The 24,332-nt window shown below is 43.0% G+C and overlaps 1 protein-coding gene across 4 annotated transcripts; it reads left to right on the forward strand.

Annotated features, from left to right (window-relative positions):
* Window positions 1-928: 928 nt before the first annotated feature.
* LOC135522290 (ral guanine nucleotide dissociation stimulator-like 1) lies at window positions 929-24,271 on the forward strand. Of its 4 annotated transcripts, XM_064948397.1 has the most exons (20): window positions 932-1,197; window positions 2,915-3,084; window positions 13,392-13,439; window positions 13,572-13,655; window positions 13,789-13,952; window positions 14,152-14,208; window positions 14,383-14,576; window positions 14,897-15,003; window positions 15,443-15,658; window positions 16,366-16,469; window positions 16,973-17,057; window positions 18,311-18,370; window positions 18,733-18,819; window positions 18,942-18,974; window positions 19,274-19,395; window positions 19,526-19,615; window positions 20,968-21,061; window positions 21,403-21,627; window positions 21,859-21,973; window positions 22,069-24,271. In XM_064948397.1, exons 2-20 carry the CDS (start codon window positions 2,926-2,928, stop codon window positions 22,245-22,247), a joined length of 2,223 nt encoding a protein of 740 aa, XP_064804469.1. In that variant the 5' UTR covers window positions 932-1,197; window positions 2,915-2,925; the 3' UTR covers window positions 22,248-24,271. The 4 variants fall into 4 exon arrangements, with proteins under 4 accessions (XP_064804473.1, XP_064804469.1, XP_064804470.1 ...); XM_064948398.1 differs by lacking the exon at window positions 13,392-13,439; XM_064948400.1 differs by lacking the exons at window positions 932-1,197; window positions 2,915-3,084 and adding an exon at window positions 10,607-12,157.
* The last annotated feature ends 61 nt before the right edge of the window (window positions 24,272-24,332 follow it).

Consider the following 24,332-nt stretch of genomic DNA (forward strand, 5'->3'; position numbering starts at 1 on the left):
GAAATACTGAACACTGAACAATACAATAAAACGACAAAACAAACAGTCCAGAACGGTGAAACAAAACACAGAACAGAAAATAAGCACCCACAACTCAAAAGTGAAACCAGGCTACCTAAGTATGGTTCTCAATCAGGGACAACGATTGACAGCTGCCTCTGATTGAGAACCATACCAGGCCAAACACAGAAATCCCAAATCATAGAAAAAAGAACATTGACGCCCTGACCATACTTAAAACAAAAACATAACAAAAGAAGTAAGGTCAGAATGTGACAATCGTCCCGCGGCTGAATCTAGTTGATGATCCCTGAACTAGAGTATCCAGCTTTCTGCTTAGCATATCTGTACTCTGTGGTGCACCTTGGAAGGAACCTTTTTTTTACATGAAAAAAAGAAAATAAAAAAAGAAGGACAAATCTGAGGGGGCTCATACCCTTGTGGCCCCTATGGACATGACACACTGTAATGCCTTCCAGCAGTGTTTGGTTCAATTTCCTTTAGGAAATGTTTTCAGCTACTGTCAGCATTGGAGAAAAAAAGGTGGCAGATAGCCAAAAGAAAATGTTTTTAAAATCGAGCAGATAAAATATTAGGTTCAATCACGTGTGTGTGTGTGTGTGTGTGTGTGTGTGTGTGTGTGTGTGTGTGTGTGTGTGTGTGTGTGTGTGTGTGTGTGTGTGTGTGTGTGTGTGTGTGTGTGTGTGCGTGCGTGTGTGTGTGTGCTTTCCATAGGGAATTATTGGTTTTGTTCTTAAACCCTAATTTTAGGAGCCCATAGATGACTTGACATTTTTGATATTGTACACCAAACACACAGTCAAAATAGACTATATTTCCAAGACGACCACTTTTCCCCCCTCTCTCAGCCAGTGAGACAAGTGTAGGCTATGTTGCTAAACGCACTGAGCACACGTCTACAGGAACTGCGCCGTCAGAGCACAGAAAGCAGTGAGGGAGTGTGCGGCACACGAAAGTGCTCAGTGCTGCTATCAGCACTAGAAGCTTGACAGGCGACCAGAGGGGGACACTGATACTGATAGAGGGGGTGAGAGACTCTCTTCCGACGTCGGTGCTGGAACGGATGGGCGCGACATTCGTCCACTAACCGGTAACGGTATATTCCACGGCGGCAAACACTACAGCTATCCAATGCTGGCGGAATTTAGCTGACCGTAGTTGGACACGCAACATTCAGTAAGTTCGTTCATACGATATTGACATGAATGACATTTTGTAATTTCATCATCTCTTTAATTGCAGGGCCCTCATAACATTTAATATATATGGCCTTCTACAAATAGGCCTAAACCTTGTGTATTTGGTTACTAAATAAACAAATGCTTTACACGCAAACTTTATCATCATATTCCGCTTAACCCCTATAGTGTCTTGTTTCCTATGATTGAAGGTGAACACAATTTGGTTGAGAAGTCAATACAGCACCACCCATCGGTTGGTTGAATTAAAAGAAAACATATGCAATTGGGGCGTGACCATCTGTAGCCTAGTTACAGTGTGGACTCACTCATGCAGACCAACATGTAATGTTTACCTTCCTCAAAAAGTCAGCAATGTCATGAATGGAAGTTATTCAGACCAGTGGATAACCGTTGGTTGTTTATGACGACAAACTAACAGTCAGTATATAGACACATTTTACAGATATGTTTTCCTATATCCAATATATATATATTTAATAACACTAGGTCTAATTATATGTAGGCCCTCAAGACTGAGATACACTTCAAAGTTTAGTACCATGTTCCCAAAGATGATGTGATTGAGTTGATTAGTGTTCCATATAAGCCTATTGTATAACAATGCATGTAGGGTTGAAAAGTGCATTTCATTTCACAGACAAAAAGCTATGTATAACAGGTAGCCCAAATCTAATCTAATTGTATTTGTCACATGTGCCGAATACAACAGGTGTAGACCTTACAGTGAAATGCTTACTTACAAGCCCTTAATAACCAACAAGGCAGTTTTAAGAAAAATACCTAAAATAATAAGAAATAAAGTAACAAATAATTCAAGAGCAGCAGTAAAATAAAATAACAATAGCAAACCCTTAATTATACAGATAAAGAGTAAACATAAAATGTTTGTTCCACCTATTTAAACACCTTTAGCATCATTACTGAAGTAATGACATGAACCATACAAGAACAGGAAGTCTTCTGACATATCCATATGCTGTACATTCATATACAGTAACCTACACCACACTTGCTTGGCAAAAAAATGTCCTGAAACAGTTTCACTAATGTGAATCAGCAATGCATGGTCACATGAATATCTGATGTCTCTAAATGTATATAGTCTAATGGGGCGGCAGGGTAGCCTAGTGGTTAGAGAGTTGGACTAAAGGACAGAAGGGTTGCAAGTTCAAATCCCTGAGCTGACATGGTACAAATCTGACGTTCTGAACTGGCAGTTCCTAGGCCGTCATTGAAAATAAGAATTTGTTCTTAACTGACTTGCCTAGTTAAATTAAGGTAAAATAAAATAGTGGTACATGTCAACATCCTCCTCCTGCCCTACAGTGTAACAGCATTTTCTAGATTTCCATCATCATGGCAATCCACATCTCAGGGAGGGAGAAGGGAAAAGGAAGGATGAGCTGGCATTCAAATTCAATGCTGGAGCAGGGCACAGTGAAATATAAATCATCATGTAAACAAATGAACTGCAACCACCAAAGCTTTGGTACACAATTATTTTTATTGTACAGTATACAGTGTTTATTGTACAGTATATTGTGTTTATTTTTTTATGCTTTTCCGAGTTAAAGTCCATGAACTATGAAATTATGTTGGTCCTGTGCCATTGACTCTCATTTACTGAGTAGAAAATTGAAATTATAACAAATTAACCCCTTAAGTGCCTATTGTTTATTTTGTGTCTCTAGCCGTCGGCACCATGATCCCTCGTAGTATGCGAACAGGTGGGATGGACCTGCCAGGGGTGGAGTCAAGGGATGTACCCCTCATTGGCTACCGGCCTTTAGCGTCTGACGATGTTCGCCTCAGCAGCCAATCAGGACAAGTGACTGAGAGTACTGGACTGGACTCCTCTGAGGTTGGAAGTGATTTTATATTTGATTAACTTGATTAGGAACATGTACTGTAAGTAACTAATTCACAGCAATTAACTGCAGTAGTAGTTTCATCTGGGGCAGCAGGTATTCTAGTGGTTAGAGTGTTGGACTAGTAATCAAAAGGTTGCAAGATCAAATCCCTATGCTGACAAGGTAAACATCTGTTGTTCTGCCCCTGAACAAGGCAGTTAACCCACTGTTCCTAGCCTGTCATTAAAAATAAGAATTTGTTCTTAACTGACTTTCCTAGTTAAATAAAGGTGAAGAAAATTGTGATGAAGGACACATCAAGGTGCAGTTGCACTTTAATACCAGTAACGTTATGGAGGGCACTGTTTCCTGTTCTCTCATATAGCAAACTTTCTCCAGTGGTCTCATATTAAATAAATTCATCTATGGGGAATCCAACAAATGGCTGATTTGATACAGACACTGTCCTGGGGCCCCCTGGGTGCACATTTTGGTTTTTGCCCTAACACTACATAGCTGATTCAAATAACCAACTCACCATCAAGCTTTAATGATCACATTCCTCAGACCAACCAGGGTAGGGGGTTAGGGTATTAGAGCGGTGGTCTGTGAAACCGTGGTAACAGGGCTCCCCTACCAGTTCCTTGAGTAAACAGCAGATGCGGTCGGTTGGTTTTCAAAGAACCTCAGGGATTTCAGTCATTTTGATTTCGAAGACGGACACTAAAGAGGAGGTACTTTCCATCAAGGCATGCCAGTGAATTAGATGATGTTTGACCATGTTTGTTCCCATTGTAAATTCTCGCCTCTTTTATAGGAAAGATTGTGTTTGTGAGATATTATACTACTTAATTTATCAATCAATCAAATGTATTTATAAATCCCTTTTTACATCAGCTGATGTCACAACGTGCTGTACAGAAACCCAGCCTAAAACCCCAAACAGCAAGCAATGCAGGTGTAGAAGCACGGTGGCTAGGAAAAACTCCCTAGAAAGGCCAGAACCTAGGAAGAAACCTAGAGAGGAACCAGGCTATGAGGTGTGGCCAGTCCCCTTCTGACTGTGCCGGGTGGAGATTATAACAGAACATGGCCAAGATGTTCAAATGTTCATAGATGACCAGCAGGGTCAAGTAATAATAATCACAGTGGTTGTCGAGGGTGCAACAGGTCAGCTCCTCAGGAGTAAATGTCAGTTAGCTCTTCATAGCCGATCATTCAAAGTATCTCTACCGCTCCTGCTGTCTCTAGAGAGTTGAAAACAGCAGGTCTGGGACAGGTAGCACGTCCGGTGAACAAGTCAGGGTTCCATAGCCGCAAGCAGAACAGTTGAAACTGGAGCAGCAACACGGTCAGGTGGACTGGGGACAGCAAGGTGTCATCAGGCCAGGTAGTCCTGAGGCATGGTCCTAGGGCCCAGGTCCTCCGAGAGAGAGAATGAAAGAGAGAGAGAGAGAGAGAGAGAGAGAGAGAGAGAGAGAAAGAATTAGAGAGTGAATACTTAAATTCACACAGGACACCGGATAAGACAGGAGAAATACTCCAGATATAACAGACTGACCCCCTAGCCCCCCATCACATAAACTACTGCAGCATAAGTACTGAAGGCTGAGACAGGAGGGGTCGGGAGACACTGTGGCCCCATCCGACGATACCCCCGGACAGGGCCAAACAGGCTGGATATAACCCCACCCACTTTGCCAAAGCACAGCCCCCACACCACTAGAGGGATATCTTCAACCACCAACTTACCATCCTGAGACAAGGCCGAGTACAGCCCACAAAGATCTCTGCCACAGCACAACCCAAGGGGGGGCGCCAACCTGGACAGGAAGATCACGTCAGTGACTCAACCCACTCAAGTGACGCACCCCTCCTAGGGACGGCATGGAAGAGCACCAGTAAACCAGTGACTCAGCCCATGTAATAGGGTTCGAGGCAGAGAATCCCAGTGGAGAGAGGGGAACCAACCAGGCAGAGACTGGGAACCAGACCAGGCAGAGAATGTGGTTATCGATGGTATCAAAAGCTGCACTAAGGTCTAGGAGCACGAGGACATATACAGAGCCTCGGTCTGATGCCATTAAAAGGTAATTTACCCCCTTCACAAGTGCAGTCTCAGTGCTATGATGGGGTCTCAAACCAGATGGAAGCGTTTCATATACATTGTTTGTCTTCAGGAAGGCAGTGAGTTGTTGTGCAACAGCTTTTTCTAAATTTTTTGAGAGGAATGGGATATTCGATATAGGCCGATATTTTTGTATATTTTCTGGGTCAAGGTTTGGCTTTTTCAAGAGAGGCTTTATTTATTGCCACTTTTAGTGAGTTTGGTACACATCCGGTGGATAGAGAGCCGTTCATTATATTCAACATAGGAGGGCCAAGCACAGGAAGCAGCTCTTTCAGTAGTTTATTTGGAATAGAGTCCAGTATGCAGCTTGAAGGTTTAGAGGCCATGATTATTTTCATCAATGTGTCAAAAGATATAGTATTAAGAAACTTGAGTGTCTCCCTTGATCCTAGGTCCTGGCAGAGTCGTGCAGACTCGGGACAACTGAGCATTGGAGGAATACACAGATTTAAAGAGGAGTCTGTAATTTTCTTTAATGATCATGATCTTTTCCTCAAAGAAGTTCATGAATTTATCACTGCTGAAGTGAAAGCCATCCTCTATTGGGGAATGCTGATTTTTAGTTAGCTTTGCGACAGTATCAAAAATACATTTTGGATTGTTCTTATTTTCCTCAATTAAGTTGGAAAATAGGATGATCGAGCAGCAGTGAGGGCTCTTCGATACTGCACGGAAGTTGCACGGAAGTTTTCCAGTTTGGTTTAGCGCCATTTCCGTTCCAATTTTCTGGAAGCTTGCTTCAGAACTCGGGTATTTTCTGTATAGCAGGGAGCTAGTTTCTTATGACATCTAGGGTATTCTGCAAGGTTAAATTGAGTTCCTCAGTTAGGTGGTTAACTGATTTTTGTCCTCTGACGTCCTTGGGTAGGCGGAGGGAGTCTGGAAGGGCATCTAGGAGTCTTTGGGTTGTCCAAGAATTTATAGCACGACCTTTGATGATCCTTGGTTGGGGTCTGAGCAGATTATTTGTTGCGATTGCAAACATAATAAAATGGTGGTCCGATAGTCCACGATTATGAGGAAAAACATTAATTCCACGGAACAAAACTAGGCCCAGAGTATGACTGTGGCAGTGAGTAGGTCCGGAGACATGTTGGACAAAACCCACTGAGCCGATGATGGCTCCGAAAGCTTTTGTAGTGGGTCTGTGGACTTTTCCATGTGAATATTAAAGTCATCAAACATTTGAATATTATCTGCCATGACCACAAGGACCGATAGGAATTCAGGGAACTCAGTGAGGAACGCTGTATATAACCCAGGAGGCCTGTAAACAGTAGCTATAAAAAGTGATTGAGTAGGCGGTGAGGCCTCATTTAACACAGTACATTCATCAGGCTTCATCAGGCTTAAGCCATGTTTCAGTCAGGCCAATCACATCAAGATTGTGATCAGTGATTAGTTCATTGACTATAACTGCCTTGGAAGTGAGGGATCTAACATTTAGTAGCCCTATTTTGAGATGTGAGGTATCACAATCTCTTTCAATAATGGCAGGAATGGAGGAGGTCTTTATTCCAGTGAGATTGCTAAGGCGAACACCGCCATGTTTAGTTTTGGCCAACCTAGGTCGAGGCACAGACACGGTCTCAATGGGAATAGCTGAGCTGACTACACTGACTGTGCTAGTGGCAGACTCCACTAAGCTGGCAGGCTGGCTAACAGCCTGCTACCTGGCCTGCACCCTATCTCATTGTGGAGCTAGGGGAGTTAGATCCCTGTCTATGTTTGTAGATAAGATGAGAGCACCCCTCCAGCTAGGATGGAGTCCGTCACTCCTCAACAGGCCAGGCTTGGTCCTGTTTGTGAGTGAGTCCCAGAAAGAGGGCCAATTATCTACAAATTCTATCTTTTGGGAGCAGAAAACAATTTTCAACCAGCAATTGAGTTGTGAGACTGCTGTAGAGCTCATCACTCCCCCTAACTGGGAGGGGGCCACAATTGTATGACACTTAGGCCAATGTAATGTCATCACTTTGATATGACAAATCATTATATTCACCCAATAATTGCAGACCGTATCAGTTCAAATTAAGATGAAAACGTGATTGCCATTTATTTGATTGTCTCTTAATTACATGTCAATTAACTCCATAATTTTCCACTGACTAACTCTCATACACTTGCTACTTGGCTTTAGTGCGTAGTGCACATGATGCTCGTCTCATTGGCTTTGACTTCACTTAGCATGCAGTCTCAAGAAACTCCCCGGGCCTATAAAAAGTCACACTGACTCAGGCACCAGCTGCAGTGGTAACTTCCCTGTTGCTCTGTTTGCATCACATGACATGACCACTGTACTATGTGTCTCGTGTTAAATAATCCATGGGTGGCCACCAGCCGGTGGGTCTATGTGTTGTGTGTTGTACAGCTGCCACATCCCCCACTCCACTCAGATATCATAGGCTGGGTTTCAGAGGACATTCTATCAAGTGGAATTGAATCAAGCCACTTGTTCACTCTTTAATGAGGGAAACTTAGATGCATGTGAATGGATTTAGACAATGGAGTCAGGCCTCACAATGACAATCCATCCCCCCCTGCAGGCAATGAAACTTTTCCACACAGGGAAACATGTTCAATAGGTCGGGTTTCATAGATATGAGCTACCAGCAGCAACATTTGTTTTGCTGGTATACTGTAGCTTGGTGGAATCATTTCAGTAGTATTTCCACTTATCTTAAAATGGGGCCTATGGTTTGTCATATAGTGCTGTGGTGACCCATATAGTCTACTGAATATTCATTCTGAACAAAACAACTAAGTGTCTTGCCAATATGACCCTGATAGTTAAAACAACCTTATGAACCAAAGATTTAAAAGAGATTTCAGATAAGACTTTGATATAAGGAAATAGAGCAGCTCTAGAATACCACCAGCGCTCACTTTAAAGAGTAGAGAGGGTACCATGGGATGCACAGATAAAAGCGTGAGAAGAAGAGCGGGGAAGGAAGGGAAGGAAGGGGTGGGAGCCTGAGAGGGAGAGTAGGGAGCTAAAAAAAAAACAATAGGCATCTTTAAATAAAACTTCAGAGGATATATTTACGAGCCCCAATTGTACTGCTGTGTAAAGCAGTCAACAATATTGGCTTCAGCGGTGGGATTACGTTTTCACATGAAAATACGCTCACATACCTATTTGCTCACATACCTATTTGATCATACTATATAACAACCATAGATACTTATTTAAAGAGACATAGCCCAAAATGTCTGATGTTGACGAATAAGTGACAGAAGTAGAACTTGAGACTGTGTAAAGACAGGGGGGAAGATTGAGAGATTGTGAGGCTCTTCCTGCTTCCCCCCCTGCACCGATGCCTATCGTAGTGGTCAGAGGAGGCCAGGTTGTCAGGGAAAGAGAAAGAGAAAAAATAGCAGCTCGTCACAACCGCATGCTGTGCTTCCTGTGTTTGTCTCCGCTCATTATGTACTTCCTCTATGGAGAGAAAAGATGGAAATATAGAGACAAGGAGCATGTTGAATCATGAGAGAGGTTCCACATAAAGAGTATAAACATTGAGTTAACGAACAGCGATGAGTTAACGAGCAGCGATGAGTTAACTAGCAGCGATGAGTTAAACTAGCAGCGATGGAAAAAGTCGGCAAACAAAAGAAAACATTGGACAAAATCTGTAAACATGAGCAGACAAAATGGGAGATTTGAATGATGCGGTATCTGAGGAGAGTCAAGCAAATTTCCTTATCAAGATGTTTCTCATGGAATGAACCTCAGCCACTTACTCCCATGATTATTATCATCTGCTCCGTGAGCCAGCTTTTCCTTACAGCGGAGCAGCCAAGTCCTTGTATTGATTGTTGGGGAAAATGCACTCAAACAGATTCAAAGATTTTGTGCATTTGGTAGAACAGAAACACTGTAGGGGTTGTTACATGCCACAATATTAGACATCCTCATTGGTGCCTCCCTGTTCCATCGCCACTCACAGACTGAGATGTGGTGATTGTGGTTGGTTGAGGTTGACACGGATGGTCCCAAGTAAGTGGTTCTACTGTAGGTAACTGTACCAGGAAGAGTTGTGGGTCAACTTAACCTTAGACCTACTGCTTGAGACAAAAACATAATACCATAGAAAAGTAGGCCTACAGTAGACCTATGTTAAAAATGTAAACAAGTTGTATTTTGCCTTACTTTTACAACTGCAATCTCTTAGAAACAGCGACTGTGCTGTTAGCCTAGTTTGTAACACCCTGATTAGTTGAATGCACAGTGCTACTGTAGGCCTACAGTACAAAGCCTGTAGTCACTGTTTTATGTGACCTGATGTAGGCTAGCATTGATGACAACACAGAAATAATAATCTCTATAAGTCCTGTGTATTATATTATTTCTGTGTACATTAAGGTGAATAAACCAAGGCTATAAATAATCTTCAACTGGTTTGCTGTCCATGTATTTTCACAACCTTCCTTCTGTCTGTTGCATAGAGTCATATGTGTGCAGACAGTGTGGTTATAGGTGCCGGTAAACAGAGCTACACAGGCTAACAAAGGCTAGTAGTCTATGCTAGCTAGAGTTCAAATCAAATTTTATTTGTCACAGGTGCCGGATACCAATGGTGTAAAGTACTTAAGTAAAAATACTTTAAAGTACTACTTAAGTCTTTTTTGGGCTTAAGCAGTTTTTGGGGGTATCTGTACTTTACTATTTATATTTTTGACTACTTTTACTTCACTATATTCCTTAAGAAAATATTGTACGTTTTATCCATACATTTTTCTTAACACCCAAAAGTACTCGTTACATTTTGAGTGCTTAGCAGGACAGGACAATAGTCAAATTCACACACTTATCAAACAAACATCCCTGGTTACCCCTACTGCCTCTGATCTGGCGGACTCACTAACCAACATGCTTCGTTTGTAAATAATGTAAATGGATTTCCATAAATAAAAAAAAAACAAGAAAATGGGGCCATCTGGTTTGCTTAATATAAGGAATTTTAAATTATTTATTATTTTACTTTTAATACTTAAGTATATTATAAACCAAATACTTTTAGACTTTTAATCAAGTAGAATTTTACTAGGTGACTTTTACTATTACTTGAGTCATTTTCTAGGTATCTTCACTTTTACTCAAGTATGACTTTTTTCACAACTGCCGAATACAATTGGTGGACCTTACCATGAAATGCTTACTTACAAGCCCTTAACCAACAATGCAGCTCAAGAAATAGAGTTATATTTACTAAATTAACTAAAGTAAAAAAATAAAAAATAAAGTTACTCAATAAAATAACAATAACGAGGCTATATTGACTCGATGCCGGTGCTGGGGCACAGGTTAGTCGAGGTAATTGTAAATCTAGGTAAGGGTAAAGTGACTATGCGTAGATAATAAACAGCGAGTAGCAGCAGTGTAAAAACAAAAGGGGGGGGGGGTTCAGCAGTCTTAAGCTGTTAAGGAGCCTTTTGACCTAGACTTGGTGCTCCGGTACCGCTTGCCGTGCGGTAGCAGAGAGAACAGTCTATGACTTGGTTGACTGGAGTCTTTGACAATTGTTTGGGCCTTCTTCTGACACCGCCTAGTATATGGGTCCTGGATGGCAGGAAGCTTGGCACCAGTGATGCAGTTGGCCATACGGACTACCCTCTGTAGCGCCTTACGGTCGGATGCCAAGCAGTTGCCATACCAGGCAGTGATGCAATCGGCCAGGATGCTCTCGATGGTGCAGCTGTAGAACTTTTTGAGGATCTGGGGACCCATGCCAAATCTTTTCAGTCTCGTCAGGAGGAAAGGTGTTGTCGTGCCCTCTTCACGACTGTCTTGGTATGTTTGGACCATGATAGTCTGTTGGTGATGTGGACACCAAGGAACTTCAAACTCTCGACCCGCTCCACTACAGCCCCGTCAATGTTAATGGGGGCCTGTTCGGCCCTTCTTTTCCTGTAGTCCACAATCAGCTCCTTTGTCTTGCTCACATTGAGGGAGATGTGGTTGTCCTGGCACCATACTGCCAGGTCTCTGACCTCCACCCTGCAGGAGGAGATCAGTTGGTTAACATGCTAACAGCCAGACCTAGCTTCTACTAGTGCTAACAGGCTGTAGCCTGAACCAGTCTATCATTGTGAAGCTGTGAAAGTCTTCACCTGTGTGTCAACATGTGCTCACCCGCTAGCGTTGTTAGCCCCTTGAGTAAACAGGGCGTGCTTCCTGATTTATTCATTGACTAGGAACATTTATGAAGTCATTAGCGTATGTCACATATTAACAGGTCAGTGTCAGAGGATGTAATGATCCTCAGAGCAGGTTTGTTGAAATGTTGATGATGGAGGATGAGTTTAGTCAATTAGGTCTGGCTCTAAATTTACTCTATTCATTGTGGGAAGAGATATAGTCAAACAGTTTTAGTTACAAATGTAGATCATTCACACAGTTAAAGAGAGTAGGAGAGAGGGAAGGAGGGATTGAAAGAAGGAAGGTATTGTTCAGCCAATAGCTGCAGGCCTTCTCATTGTGTGTAGGCTACGTGAGTCCCCTGTGTGTTCAACAGGTGAGTATAATATTATATCATCCCTCTCCTGTCTGTCTGTCTGTCTGTCTGTCTGTCTGTCTGCCTGCCTGCCTGCCTGCCTGCCTGTCTGGGTGCGAGTGAGTGTGTGCCTGGGTGCGAGTGAGTAAGTGAGTGTGTGTATACGTCTATCTCTGTGTGTGTTATGGGTGTGTTCATGTGACGCAGGCACACAGAGGGAGTGGTCCTTCCTAATGACGGCTCCAGGTGTGTTTATGTGTGTTAAGTCCGAGAACCAGACTAACTGAAAGACAAAGACAAACAATCCCTCGGTCATTGAAAAACGACGGTCAAGGAGACAATAGGAAACTAAAAAGACAGATGAAAGAAAGTGGACAAGATGGTGTTTGTGGCTTTCTGGTGAAGTTCTCAAAGAAGCTAAAGGCTTGTAGCCTGTCTGGACTTGTCGAGACAAAGGTAACTTGTGTTTTTTTTGGGTCAATGTCAATCAGGTACAGATAGGGGGGAAAGAGAAAGAGCAACAGACATGAGATCAACAACAGAAACATGCTGCAGTAGGTAGACCAACATGTTCTGAACCTATGTCACGATAATAGACGGACTCTGGATTTTTTATTCATCCTTTGTTAAACTAGGCAAGTCAGTTAAGAACAAATTCTTATTTACAATGACGGCCTACCCCGGCCAAACCCTATCCCAGACGACGCTGAGCCAATTCTCCGCCGCCCTATGGGACTCCCAATCACGTCCGGTTGTGATACAGCCTGGAATCCAACCAGAGTCTGTACTGACGCCTCTAGCACTGAGATGCAGTGCCTTAGACCGCTGCGCCACTCGGGAGCCCAAAACAAGATCCTTTCACTACATTAACTGAGCATGGACCTTCAGTACTCAGTATTGATTTGAATGAGTGGTTACTGAAGGCACCTCCGCATGTCAAACAGCAAACTGATAGACACGTTATAGGATACAGCAGTTGTTGCGTAACTGTGATGTCTGGTCTGTGGTCCAAAATGACCTGCTTTGTGCTTAATGCATTTGCACGTATATGTTGACCTGGATATTGCTTATTGTGGTTGGATCTCAACTGAAGGGGAGAAGTTAATGCAAAAGGAGGCAGTGCAATGCCCTAAATAGCTTTTAAACGTGTTGAGGTTGTTGTGGTTTTACATGTCGGTCTTCCCCCCCCCAGGTACATTGCCATTGTACTCACGGTAGGCCTGTTTCATGGAATGGCTCAGTGAAACTGTGAGCAGGTCATTTCAGTACAGTATCACAGTTGTTTTGCAAGTATTCAGATGGTTTATTTCATGTAATGTTATCCTTTCTGTTGAAGTGATGCGTTGTTTGTTTTCCAAAACATATGAAAGATGTTGTGATCCATAGGTTTCGCTGCATTTACAACAGACTGTGGATTGTTTTGCGTTATGAAGACGTACTCCACTTACAACCTTATCAGATTTTTGGTGATATTTCACCCATGTTTGTTTGTTTTCTCTTTTCAACCCATTCAGATATTTCCTGTTAAAACTGCTTCGCTCCTTTGAAACTCCTAAATATTGATGTTTATTATTGTACATGTCTAATAACATAATATGCTTCATGGGCACGTCGGGGCATTATGTTAAAACCTGAGGTTCTGGTGCTGGTCATGTGACAGTACTTATTATTATATGTTTGTATTCCACAGGGGGAGACTTCCCCCATGAAGACAACTTGGTACTGTCCTCTGGATTTGGTAGGTCAATGCAACTTGAGATAAGCATGAATAACTCGATTTTGGTGACAGTGGGAAATTTGTGCCAGAGTATGAATTATGCACTTTCTTTCTGAATCAAACTCTTAATCATACTCTTTCTCTCTTCCTCAGTCTACTGTGTTGGAGGAGAAAGAGGACGGAGTGATATACAATGTAGTGGTGAAGCAACAGCATGGCGCCCCCACCAGTGCAACAGTGAGAATACATAACATTATACAATGCACAGAAATTACAGTATAATTACACCTTACATCCTTACACGTTATCTTTGGAAGTCTGTATTGTCATGGTAGTGTTGTTATGAATCTCTCTCTCTCTCTCCCTCCAGTCCGGCTCTCGTTCGCAGTGTGTGAAGGCGGGAACAGAGGAGAAGCTGGTTCAGCACCTCCTCCACTCCTTCGCCATGGGAGACTCCTCCTTCATCACCATCTTCCTCTCCACCTATCGCTCCTTTATCTCCACCAAGAGAGTGCTGGACATCCTCATCGACAGGTGGGGAAGTCAGAGGAAACAATGCATTGCACACCGGTTGTATGTGGTGTTACGAAACATTTTTGAAGTGCTGTAGAAAGACCAAGGGAAGGAAAGGAGACGTTGTGAAGGAGAAACCATCTCTTATTCAGCTTTTTTTTTTCTCTCAAAGGAACTTTTGTCTATCTATTTCTTTCTCTTTTCTTCCCTCTTTCTCCAGATTGCAACATCCACCAGGAGAAAGTACAAGGAGTCAGACTAGGCAACCCTTCAACAGGTGAGTCTGATACTATATATATACTGTATGATCCCTCGTGTGTGTGTGTGTGTGTGTGTGTGTGCGTGTGTGTGTGTGTGTGTGTGTGTGTGTGTGTGTGTGTGTGTGTGTGTGTGTGTGTGCGTGCACACTTCTTGCATTTGTATTTCTCCCATTCCTCTCTCCCTCTCCCAGAGCGGTGTGTATGGTGTTCAGTATGTGGCTGTCAGAGTATCCTGAGGACTTCCGCTCTCTGGGAGAGCCTGGTGTTCTGCTGCGCCTGGCCCCCCTGCTGCCCTCCGACCCCTCTGGGACAGAGATCAGGGGTCGCCTCCTCAGACTGGCAGAGGAGCTCAGTGAACAGGCCCTACTGCCTGACTCTAGTTCAGGTCACTATACACTCTGGGATTATGACAGTCATGGCACTGCCAACCTGAGGTTATATGAGGATTTTGTGGGTGGCATAACCATAGATATATATGGGCAGAACTCTCCTCCAAATTGTTTCCAGGAGTTTTCTGTGATGATCTTCAGTGTTCTATTCCCACTGTCTGCTGTCCACCATCCAAATCTGGTGGAACCTGCTTCTGTAACGACCACCCTGATGTCTCTTTCCACTGCCAACCCGACTGACTAAGCCTTTCTTTTGTATCAGTTAATATAGACCTACATTCATTGGGATTAGTGTTGCATCATCTCTGTCGTTTAGATAGGACCATCGCCAGCCCTCCTGTTGACCCCACTAAGTTTGATCCCACCAATATCCTGGGCTTCCCTGCTGGGCTGATTGCTGAGCAGCTCACCAAGATAGAGATGGTGGGTTTAACCTCTGACCCCTACAGTATCATTACTCCACCTAACCTTATATAGATCATGAGAACATGCACTTTACTACAGTCTTGATTGTGTTCCTCTTTTTCTATTGTTACATCTCTCTGACCCTTTCTTACTCATACTGGACATGTTTGCCACTCTCAATCTCCCTGGCTATGCCTTGCTCTCTCTCTCTCTCTCTCTCTCTCTCTCTCTCTCTCTCTCTCTCTCTCTCTCTCTCCCTGTCTGACTGTCTCTCTCCCTCTGTGTATCTCTTTGTCTGTCTCTCTGTCTCTGTCTCTCTTGGTGTCTCTCAGTGTCTCTCTCTCTCTCTCTCTCTCTCTTTCTCTCTCAATCTTTACTCACTCTCTACCTCTAATTCCCTCAATCCCGGTCCCTCACTCACTCACTCCTTACCTCTTCCCCCACTCTCTCCTAACAGGAGCTGTTTGTGCGTCTGGTCCCGTACCACTGCCTGGGCTCCCTGTGGTCTCAGAGAGACAAGAAGGGCCGCGAGGGTGTATGTTGGTCCGTCCGGGCCACTGTACGCCAGTTCAACCGGCTGGCCAATGCCGTGATGGCTTCGTGCTTGTGGCCCACGCAGCTCCGCAGCCAGCAGAGAGCCTGCCTCCTGGAGAAATGGATCAGCGTGGCAGAGGTCAGCCGGTCATCATTACAATAGAATAACTTTATTGTCCACACACCCGTTTGGAAGCAGCATTCCTCTGGAGGAATTTTAAGGTTAAATACCTCGCTCAAGGGCACAACAGCAATAGGTTTGGGATTTTGAGTTGAAGTAGAGAGTGGGGAGCAGAATACTAAGCTGTCTTTCTCAAAACATTAACAAGACTCCACTGTACTTGACTTTCTGCATGATACTGTCCTCTCTCTATAAAGGTGCTCACAGTAGATGTAGTACTGCCATCCTGTAACTTAGGAGAACATTAGCAGCTTGCAGCAGGGCTGTTCCTGCTGACTCCGCACACACACACACACACACACACACACACACACACACACACACACACACACACACACACACACACACCGTCCTCAGGTTGTTATGGACACATGAGCATGCTGAGTCACTGCCAGACCTCTTTCTCCTTCACAACTAAAAGCCTGGCTAGCTCCTGTGTGTGTGAAGGAACTTGTTTGGAACACACACAATCTCACACACACTCTCAGGCTAGATATCACGGTTTGTTACCAAAACACTCACGTCACCTCATAAACAGGTTTTTATGGGAGAAGTCACTTTAGGAATGTATGTAGTTGACCATGTCAGACAGCGAGTGCCAAACAACCCCATTGATCCGGCTGCAGGTATTCTCAGACAATGCTGCACTGTGTGTGTTTCAACAGGAATGCAGAGCCAGGAAAAACTTTTCGTCTCTCTACGCCATCGTGTCTGCCCTGCAGAGTAACCCAGTACACAGACTACGGAGGACGTGGCTAGAAACTGACAGGTTGGTGGAGGAAGCATTCCGATTGGTATAACAGAAAAACATACTTATTGTTATCTTATTTTTTTGTCTTTGTATGTTTATTGGATAGAGAGCGATACACTCTTAGAAAAAAGGGTTCCAAAAGGGTTCTACCTGGAACCAAATGGGGTTCTTCTAAGGGTTCTCATTCTCGTAACACTATCATTGTCATAACTGTCTTTTTTTCTCCCTTTTTACAACAAAGCCATTTCAAAAACTCAGGAATTTAATCACGTTGTCATTGATATAACACCATCCTTTCCCATAGTCAAACACGTTTAACGTTCCAAAACACTACCGCGCGTTGATCATCTCATCTTGTTATAATTTCCCCAATCATAGCTAAACTAATCATGGCTAGCTGATTCTCTTGGATGTGGATTATAGTGAGGCCCAGTAGACAGCAGAGAAATGTCAGTCCAGGCCCCTAATGCCCTCTTTGGGTGCATGGCTCATTGTTGTTGTCATGTGACTCTGTCTGACAGGGAAGCAGTGAGGAGATACGAGGAGCTGTCCAACATTTTCTCTGAGAAGGACAACTACTCCCAGAGCAGGGAACTGCTGAAAGAGGTGAGTCACAGTGATTGAGAGTTACTGCACACACGTACACACACACACACACACACACACACACACACACACACACACACACACACACACACACACACACACACACAACACATACGTACTGTATGTACATACACATGTACACACAGAGAGACACAGACACACACAGTGCACTGACAGCCATCCCATAATACAAGCGGTATGAGATGAGGACAGGTCTCATGTGAAGTGTCATCGGAGATCACACCAAACGTGTTTAACTCAACTCAAATGAATATATATTCAAGAGTGGTTGCGCTACACAGATCCAGATTAAGCACTACTCCAGAGCTAAAAATCACTTTGAATCATGAATCATGCCTTATAACCTAGAGGAAGGCTTAATCTGGGAGTGTACAGCCTCTCAATGTCAACGTCCTGTCAATCTAAATTCACCCGTTTCTCAACATGTATTGTATTTAGGATGCATTATGAATTTCTGACGGGGGCGGGCTGGAAATCGGTAGGATTAGCAGCATTTTCATTCACTGTTATGCGTTGTGCATGCATCAATACCTTATATTAGCTGCAATTTCACCAAGGCATCCACGCAGGAATTCATCGAAACATATGCCGGAGCTTTCATTTGAAAGCTTCACTCCAGGCTTTGATGTTGGAAAAATCTCACACTGCCTTCTGCTGTGCTTTGATAACTTACTAAGCAAGCTGCTTCCTTACCCTCTCAGTTTGTCTGGAATTGAGGGCCTACACAGTTACGACACAGGGTTTTAGAGCACATAGCCATGGTTCTTGTAACGATTGTCCTCTTCGTCTGACGAGGAGTAAGAGATGTCGGACCAATGTGCAGCGTGGTAAGTGTCCATAACGATACTTTATTTACATGATCACTAAACTACAAAATAACAACGTGAATAACCGAAACAGACGAAACAGTCCAGTGTGGAACAAACACTGACACAGGAAACAATCACCCACAACTCAAAAGTGAAACCAGGCTACCAAAGTATGGTTCTCAATCAGGGACAACGATTGACAGCTGCCTCTGATTGAGAACCATACCAGGCCAAACACAGAAATCCCAAAACATAGAAAAAGGAACATAGACAACCCACCCAACTCACGCCCTGACCATACTAAAACAAAGACATAACAAAAGAACTAAGGTCAGAACGGGACAGTTCTAAATTCTAGATTGTGTTCCAGATTGTCATGCACCTAAACATTGTCACGCTTAGATGTTTGTCTGTGTTTTTCAGGAGGGCACTTCGAAGTTCGCCAACCTGGACGGAAAGATGACCAACAGGAGACAGATAGGGGTAAGTGCTCTTTTTAGCGAGTTTGAAGTCACTCACAAAGCTCATAATCATTTTTGTCCTTGAAGGAAGAAGCATGGAATAAACTGTACAAAGGGCATCAGATAACCCTTTGCTGATGTAACGTAATGCAATGCTGGTATTTCTTCAATAGAGGAATTGTTGATGGTTAAGTAAGGACAACTTGATATACAGTACATTCATAGGTCTTAACCCAAGGTTCTCCATCTTAACCCAAGGTTCTCCATCTTAACCCATGGTTCTCCGTTGAGCATGCATTGAGTAGGCTTCATCTGTGTCTGGGAAGCCTGAAGCCCTATGCCTCTGTTTTTCATAATTCTCCACCCCTCTCCTCTCTAACACAGTCCAGTGCCCAGGGCACAGTACCCTACCTGGGGATCTTCCTCACAGACCTCACCATGCTGGACACGGCCGTCAAAGACAGACTAGAGGTGAGTCCCTTCATGTACTGTAATTTATCCCCCATCATGTGTCCAGCAACAGGAAGTTGGTCATAAGCTCTGGTGGTGAAGTTGCATTGACAGTGACATAATATCCTGTTCCTCCATTTCAGAACGGCTACATCAACTTTGACAAGAGGAGACGAGTGAGTGATGCAGTCAGGGCCTTTGCACGGCTGCTGTTTAAATTCCTCATCACCCGTTGTCCACATGTTGAGTTATTCCAGGATCCAGACTAATTCATTAGCCTCTGGCTCAACATAGCAGATGGTCTTCATAAATTGCTTTTCAGTTGTGCCACTCATTAAACGTGTGGCAGTGTATTGAATTCTGAAGCAGTGCATTCATGCACATATTCATGTTTAACTTCTAGCATTTCAACTGATAATGTGCCATTAGTACTGGAGAGTCATTTGATGATAATGATTTGTTTTTCTCTTTGCAGGAGTTTGAGGTTTTAGCTCAGATCCGACTACTGCAGTCCTCCTGTAAAAACTGTGTTTTCCTCCCCGACGAGGCATTCCTACAGTGGTACCAAAGTGTACCCTCGTTAAATGAAGAAGAAAGGTAAGCCGTGATTCTCTTTTGGTTTTTATTCATTTTACAATCAAACCATTCACGTTTGTACATACATGTTATTTCAAACGGACCTCTACAATTATGATGAATCGCTAATCACATTACATGATGTCTGCAGTTACAGACTGTCCAATGAAATTGAGGTGCCATGCGAACCGAGCTCTGGTCGTACCCAGAACCCTACAGTCATCATCACACGGTGCCCAAAGTAATGAGGTCTATTATTACGCTCTACACACAACATGCCGGTAGTATTCACTGCAGATACCTTTCACTATGTATAGTGAAATACATTGGTTATATGGCTCAGTACTATTGTAAAAGAATGGCCAATCAGCAGTTTCTGTAAACTATACTACACTACATGACCCTAAAGTATGTGGACACCTGCTCGTCAAACATCTCCTTCCAAAATCATGGGCATTAATATGGAGTTGGTCCCCCCTTTGCTGCTATCACATCCTCCACTCTTCTGGGAAGGCTTCCCACTAGATGTAGGAACATTGCTGCGGGGACTTGCTTCTATTCAGCAACAAGTCGGGCACTGATGTTGGGCGATTAGGCCTGGCTCGCAGTTGGCGCTCCAATTCATCCCAAAGGTGTTCAATGGTGTTGAGATCAGGGCTCTGTGCAGGCCAGTCAAGTTCTTTCACACTGATCTCAACAAACCATTTCTGTATGGACCTCACTTTGTACACGGGGGCATTGTCATGCTGAAACAGGAAAGGGCCTTCCCAAAACTGTTGCCACAAAGTTGGAAGTACAGAATTGTCTAGAATGTCATTCTGTGCTAAAACATTAAGATTAAGAAACCCATTTCAGGAAGCTCCCGATGAACAGTTATTGTGCTGACGTTGCTTCCAGAGGCAGTTTGGAACTCGGCAGAGAGTGTTGCAACCGAGGACAGAAAGTGTTTTCAGCACTTGGCAGTCCGGTTCTGTGAGCTTGTGTGGCCTACAACTTCGTGGCTGAGCCGTTGTTGCTCCTAGAAGTTTCCACTTCACAAAAACAGCACTTACAGTTGACCGGGGCAGCTCTAGCGGGACAGAAATTTGGTGAACTGACTTGTGGGAAATGTGACATCCTATGACAGTGCCACATTGAAAGTCACTAAGCTCTTCTGTATGGGCCATTCTACTGACAATGTTTGTCTACGGAGATTGCATGGCAGTGTGCTCGATTTTATACACCTGTCAGCAACAGGTGTGGCTGAAATAGCCGAATCCACTAATTTGAAGGGATGTCCACATACTATATACTGTATATATAGTGACTATCTTGACTATTTGACTGTCAAATTTGTAGTAATGTGGCCATAAGTAATCAGTTGTGGAAAATGGGGTCTGGGGGTAAGTCCTCCGTACTTTCTTCCATTAAAAATATCCTCACACAGTGCAAGAGCTGGTAAATTAACATGCAACATTGGAAAGAGCTGAAAGCCAAGCTTGTACATTTACTATGTATTTCTCAGGGGCTGAGTAAGATGTTTTGTAGCTTGTTGTCATGCAGATTACGGTGCATGATGAACATACATGATATGATTCTCTCACCTCCTTACAGCCTGAATTCCTCCAGGACCAGCCTTGTTGCTGACAGTGACGGTCTTTTTGACTTCCCCTCCCCCGTCTGTCACTTTCTTTCCAAATTCACCAAGGTAATTACAAAATAAGACCTAATATTTCCAGTTATTTTACATATTTTCCAAAAATATATTTGCATTGCCAGCTAGAATTGCAGAACTAGCAATTACTATTCATGCGCAAATACTCGTAGTTATTGCTAAGTATTGCTAAGTAATCAAATATGATTGGTTTAAAACAAATGTTGTAAAAACATACAGAAGAGCACTTTTAAAAGAGGAAAAGCTTTGATCTTTTAATTCTCTTCTGTGTCTTTTTATTTGCTTTGGCCTTCATGCAACATACACTTTTTTATCTTATCATATCAGTAAGTATAATGTTTTTTTAATTATTTTCATCACTATTATTATTTCAGCATATGAAATCCCCCTCAGTTTCCTGTCTGGATGTTGACTCCTCCCCTCCCACCAATGACCCCATCCCGTCTGCATTGACACCATCCACTCCCATTAAATCACATCGTCGATCAGTCTCCTGTGGCAACAATCCCACCAATAACAACAAAGGGTCTGAGCCTGATATGCGGATTGTCAGGATACGGATGGATTTACAAGATGGGAATATGTACAGAAGCATACTGGTACTGAGCTGAGATAATGACATATTGAGTTGAGATTTGATTAGAGATATTTGCCTTTTTTTGGTTTCAAATTATACACTGCACTGCACCCTGCACTCATGACTATTTACTTTAATCCACAAATATCCGTTAATGATAGTAATCCAAAACATTTCCTCAGGTTGTACACAGGATATTATAACTAGGAGTCAAGCTGTCTGGTATCATTGTCCTTCTTCTCTGTTTCCTCAGGTGACAAGCAATGACAAGACACCCACTGTGATCAGTTCTGCCTTAGAAAAACACAGTCAGGACCCCAAACAAGCATCCAGATATGAGCTGATCCAACTATTGCCCGAGGGAAAAGGTAAAGACATTTCTCAACCCGACCATACAAAATCCCTTTAACAGTTCTCTGTTCATATTGATTGTAGTGATGACTTGTCTTGTTCTGCCCTGTAGAGTTGGTCATCCCTGCCACAGGAAACGTCTTCTATGCCATGACTTCCTCGAGTGTGGACTTCCTGCTGCGCAGACAAGGAGGAAACACCCCTTTTCGCTCTCAACCAATCAGCACAGAAACTAGTGCCACCTTCCCTCGAATCAAAGCCAAGGGGCGGAGACAGCTCTTCCCCAAATAGGCTATATCTGAGACATAATTTGGCTAGTGCTTCTCAAGGACAGGACACGATAAGAATGCAGGCAGATATCTCAGTGAGATGTGGCCTTGTCTTTCCTAATCTTTTTCCGAAGTGGAAACACATTCTGACCGAGCTTGTTCTAGCAAAAATGTATCCTGAAACCTGTCTGAACTTGTTTGATGAACGTATTCTTATCTGGGACATTTCAATAAATATGCTGCCTGTTTGTGTACACCAGGGAAGTCCATTAGTGTAGAAGGGTGCATGTTACAACTGGAAATATACACCTAGAACAAGACCAATGCAAATCTTTAACAAAGTCTCTCTGACCATTGGCATCTCATTTCCTATTTAACCAAATGGAATAGCCTTGTAACCAAGAGCAACTGAGGAATCCAAATCATCTTGAGTATTTGAGGAATGTGCCTCAGGTGCCATCCTAGAAATGAGTTGGTAGTAGAGAACTTCATTAAATCAAAGTAGTTAGGGTGATATGACCCTATTTGAATTGACCATGACCACAACAAGTTTTACATTTCTCCATAGAGAGTGGATACAAGCAAGAATATGAATGACGGGGAGAGCACTGGGCTGACATTATGACGTAATGCATCTGAATAAGTGACAGACAGAGTCACTGAAACCTCTCATTATAGCAAAGCACGGGGGCTCATCAAAATGTTTTAACTATGTATTTTGTATGTATGCATCTGTTTTTTTATGTATGGACGATGTCATGATTGTGTTTACATTCCCAAGGAGCTATCAACAAGTGTCTGAATGACATGTTATTCATTGTGAAGTGACATGAAATGTATGAAATTGCCTCAAACTGCAATCATTTCAAATGGGTCAAGACGTGTCAAAGATATACATGATAATTTCGCTTGGGCTTTCTGCATACATATTGAATGATAGTTCTGGTAGTATCTTGTGTAAAATACAACACATTTACATATACAGCCTTGCCACTCCCATACAGAATATCGTCATATTTTGAGTACTAACCATGAGGCATAACAGCATCAGCCCACAAACTCTATCCTAAACAATTCATGTGAAGACACTAATGAAAGTCCAGACTATGTTGTGCGTATTGAAAATATGTCTACCATCGCACCTTAATGCTATACTTTTCTAATACAGCATAAGCTCATCTTTATCAATGGTCTCTGAATGGGTTTAGTTGGTAGTTGGAATGGTAGTCTATCTGAAGAATATTTCATCCAGGACTCCCAAAGTCAGTCCTCAAAGACCCAGGCCAGGTTAGTGAGGGATTCTCACCAATCCCTGAGTGATGTTTAATTGATATTTTCTCTGACGTTTGATAGAGATCTGACAGCTATTAAGGTTTCATTATGCAGTGTCTTTAGTCCAGGAACTGAATGTAGTGGGTTTTGCAGAAGGCTCTGCTTCTATCCAATGAGGATGAGACCAGTAGGAAGGAAAACCTGCACGCATAAGGGCGCATGGGGGACACGTTGTCGGAGGCCCGAACTGGTGAACTCTTGTGAACTCTGGCCAGTGCTGTTGAAGTCTCTACTAAGGCTGAAGCATAGATACGGTAGTTCCAGGGAGAGGATTCTGGGTAACGTAATTTGTTGAAGTGTTAGCGCCAGGCTAAGCTACTGATTGTTTAGTGCCTTTCTCTCATTGGTGCTTGAACCACTTAAAAGTGTCCCAAATGTCACCCTATTCCCTATATAGTGTATTACTTTTCACCAGAGCCCTATGTGACCTGGTCAAAAGTAGTGGGCTTAATAGGGTGCTATTTGACATGAAGCCTATGTGATGTATGTATTGGCATGTAACAGTACATATGATGTACATTCACAGTGCTGTATAAGCTGGCATGTTTATGCACTAAATATGCCCTGTTGTTTTTGTGCGATACATTTCCTTTTTCTATGCATTTTGACGTGACAGTAATATGAGGAATTTCTATGCAACTCCCCGGATGTGTGCTGTAATTCTGCTGTGTCATTTCTTATCAAATAAATGTACAAAGATGTACATATAAAAGATTCAGACTGTGGTTTAGTATCTGGCTTGTTGGTGGGTGAGGAGGTTTAATGAAGAACCGTA

This window comes from Oncorhynchus masou, chromosome 30, assembly GCF_036934945.1.
Source record: "Oncorhynchus masou masou isolate Uvic2021 chromosome 30, UVic_Omas_1.1, whole genome shotgun sequence".
NCBI classification, from domain to species: domain Eukaryota; kingdom Metazoa; phylum Chordata; class Actinopteri; order Salmoniformes; family Salmonidae; genus Oncorhynchus; species Oncorhynchus masou.

Coding starts and splice junctions, on each gene's coding strand:
- LOC135522290 (XM_064948397.1), top strand. CDS start 2,926: ATGATCCCTCGTAGTATGCGAACAGGTGGGATGGACCTGCCAGGGGTG. Junction 13,656..13,788: donor GCGCCCCCACCAGTGCAACA/GTGAGAATACAT, acceptor CTCTCCCTCCAG/TCCGGCTCTCGTTCGCAGTG. Junction 18,820..18,941: donor CCGTCAAAGACAGACTAGAG/GTGAGTCCCTTC, acceptor CCTCCATTTCAG/AACGGCTACATCAACTTTGA.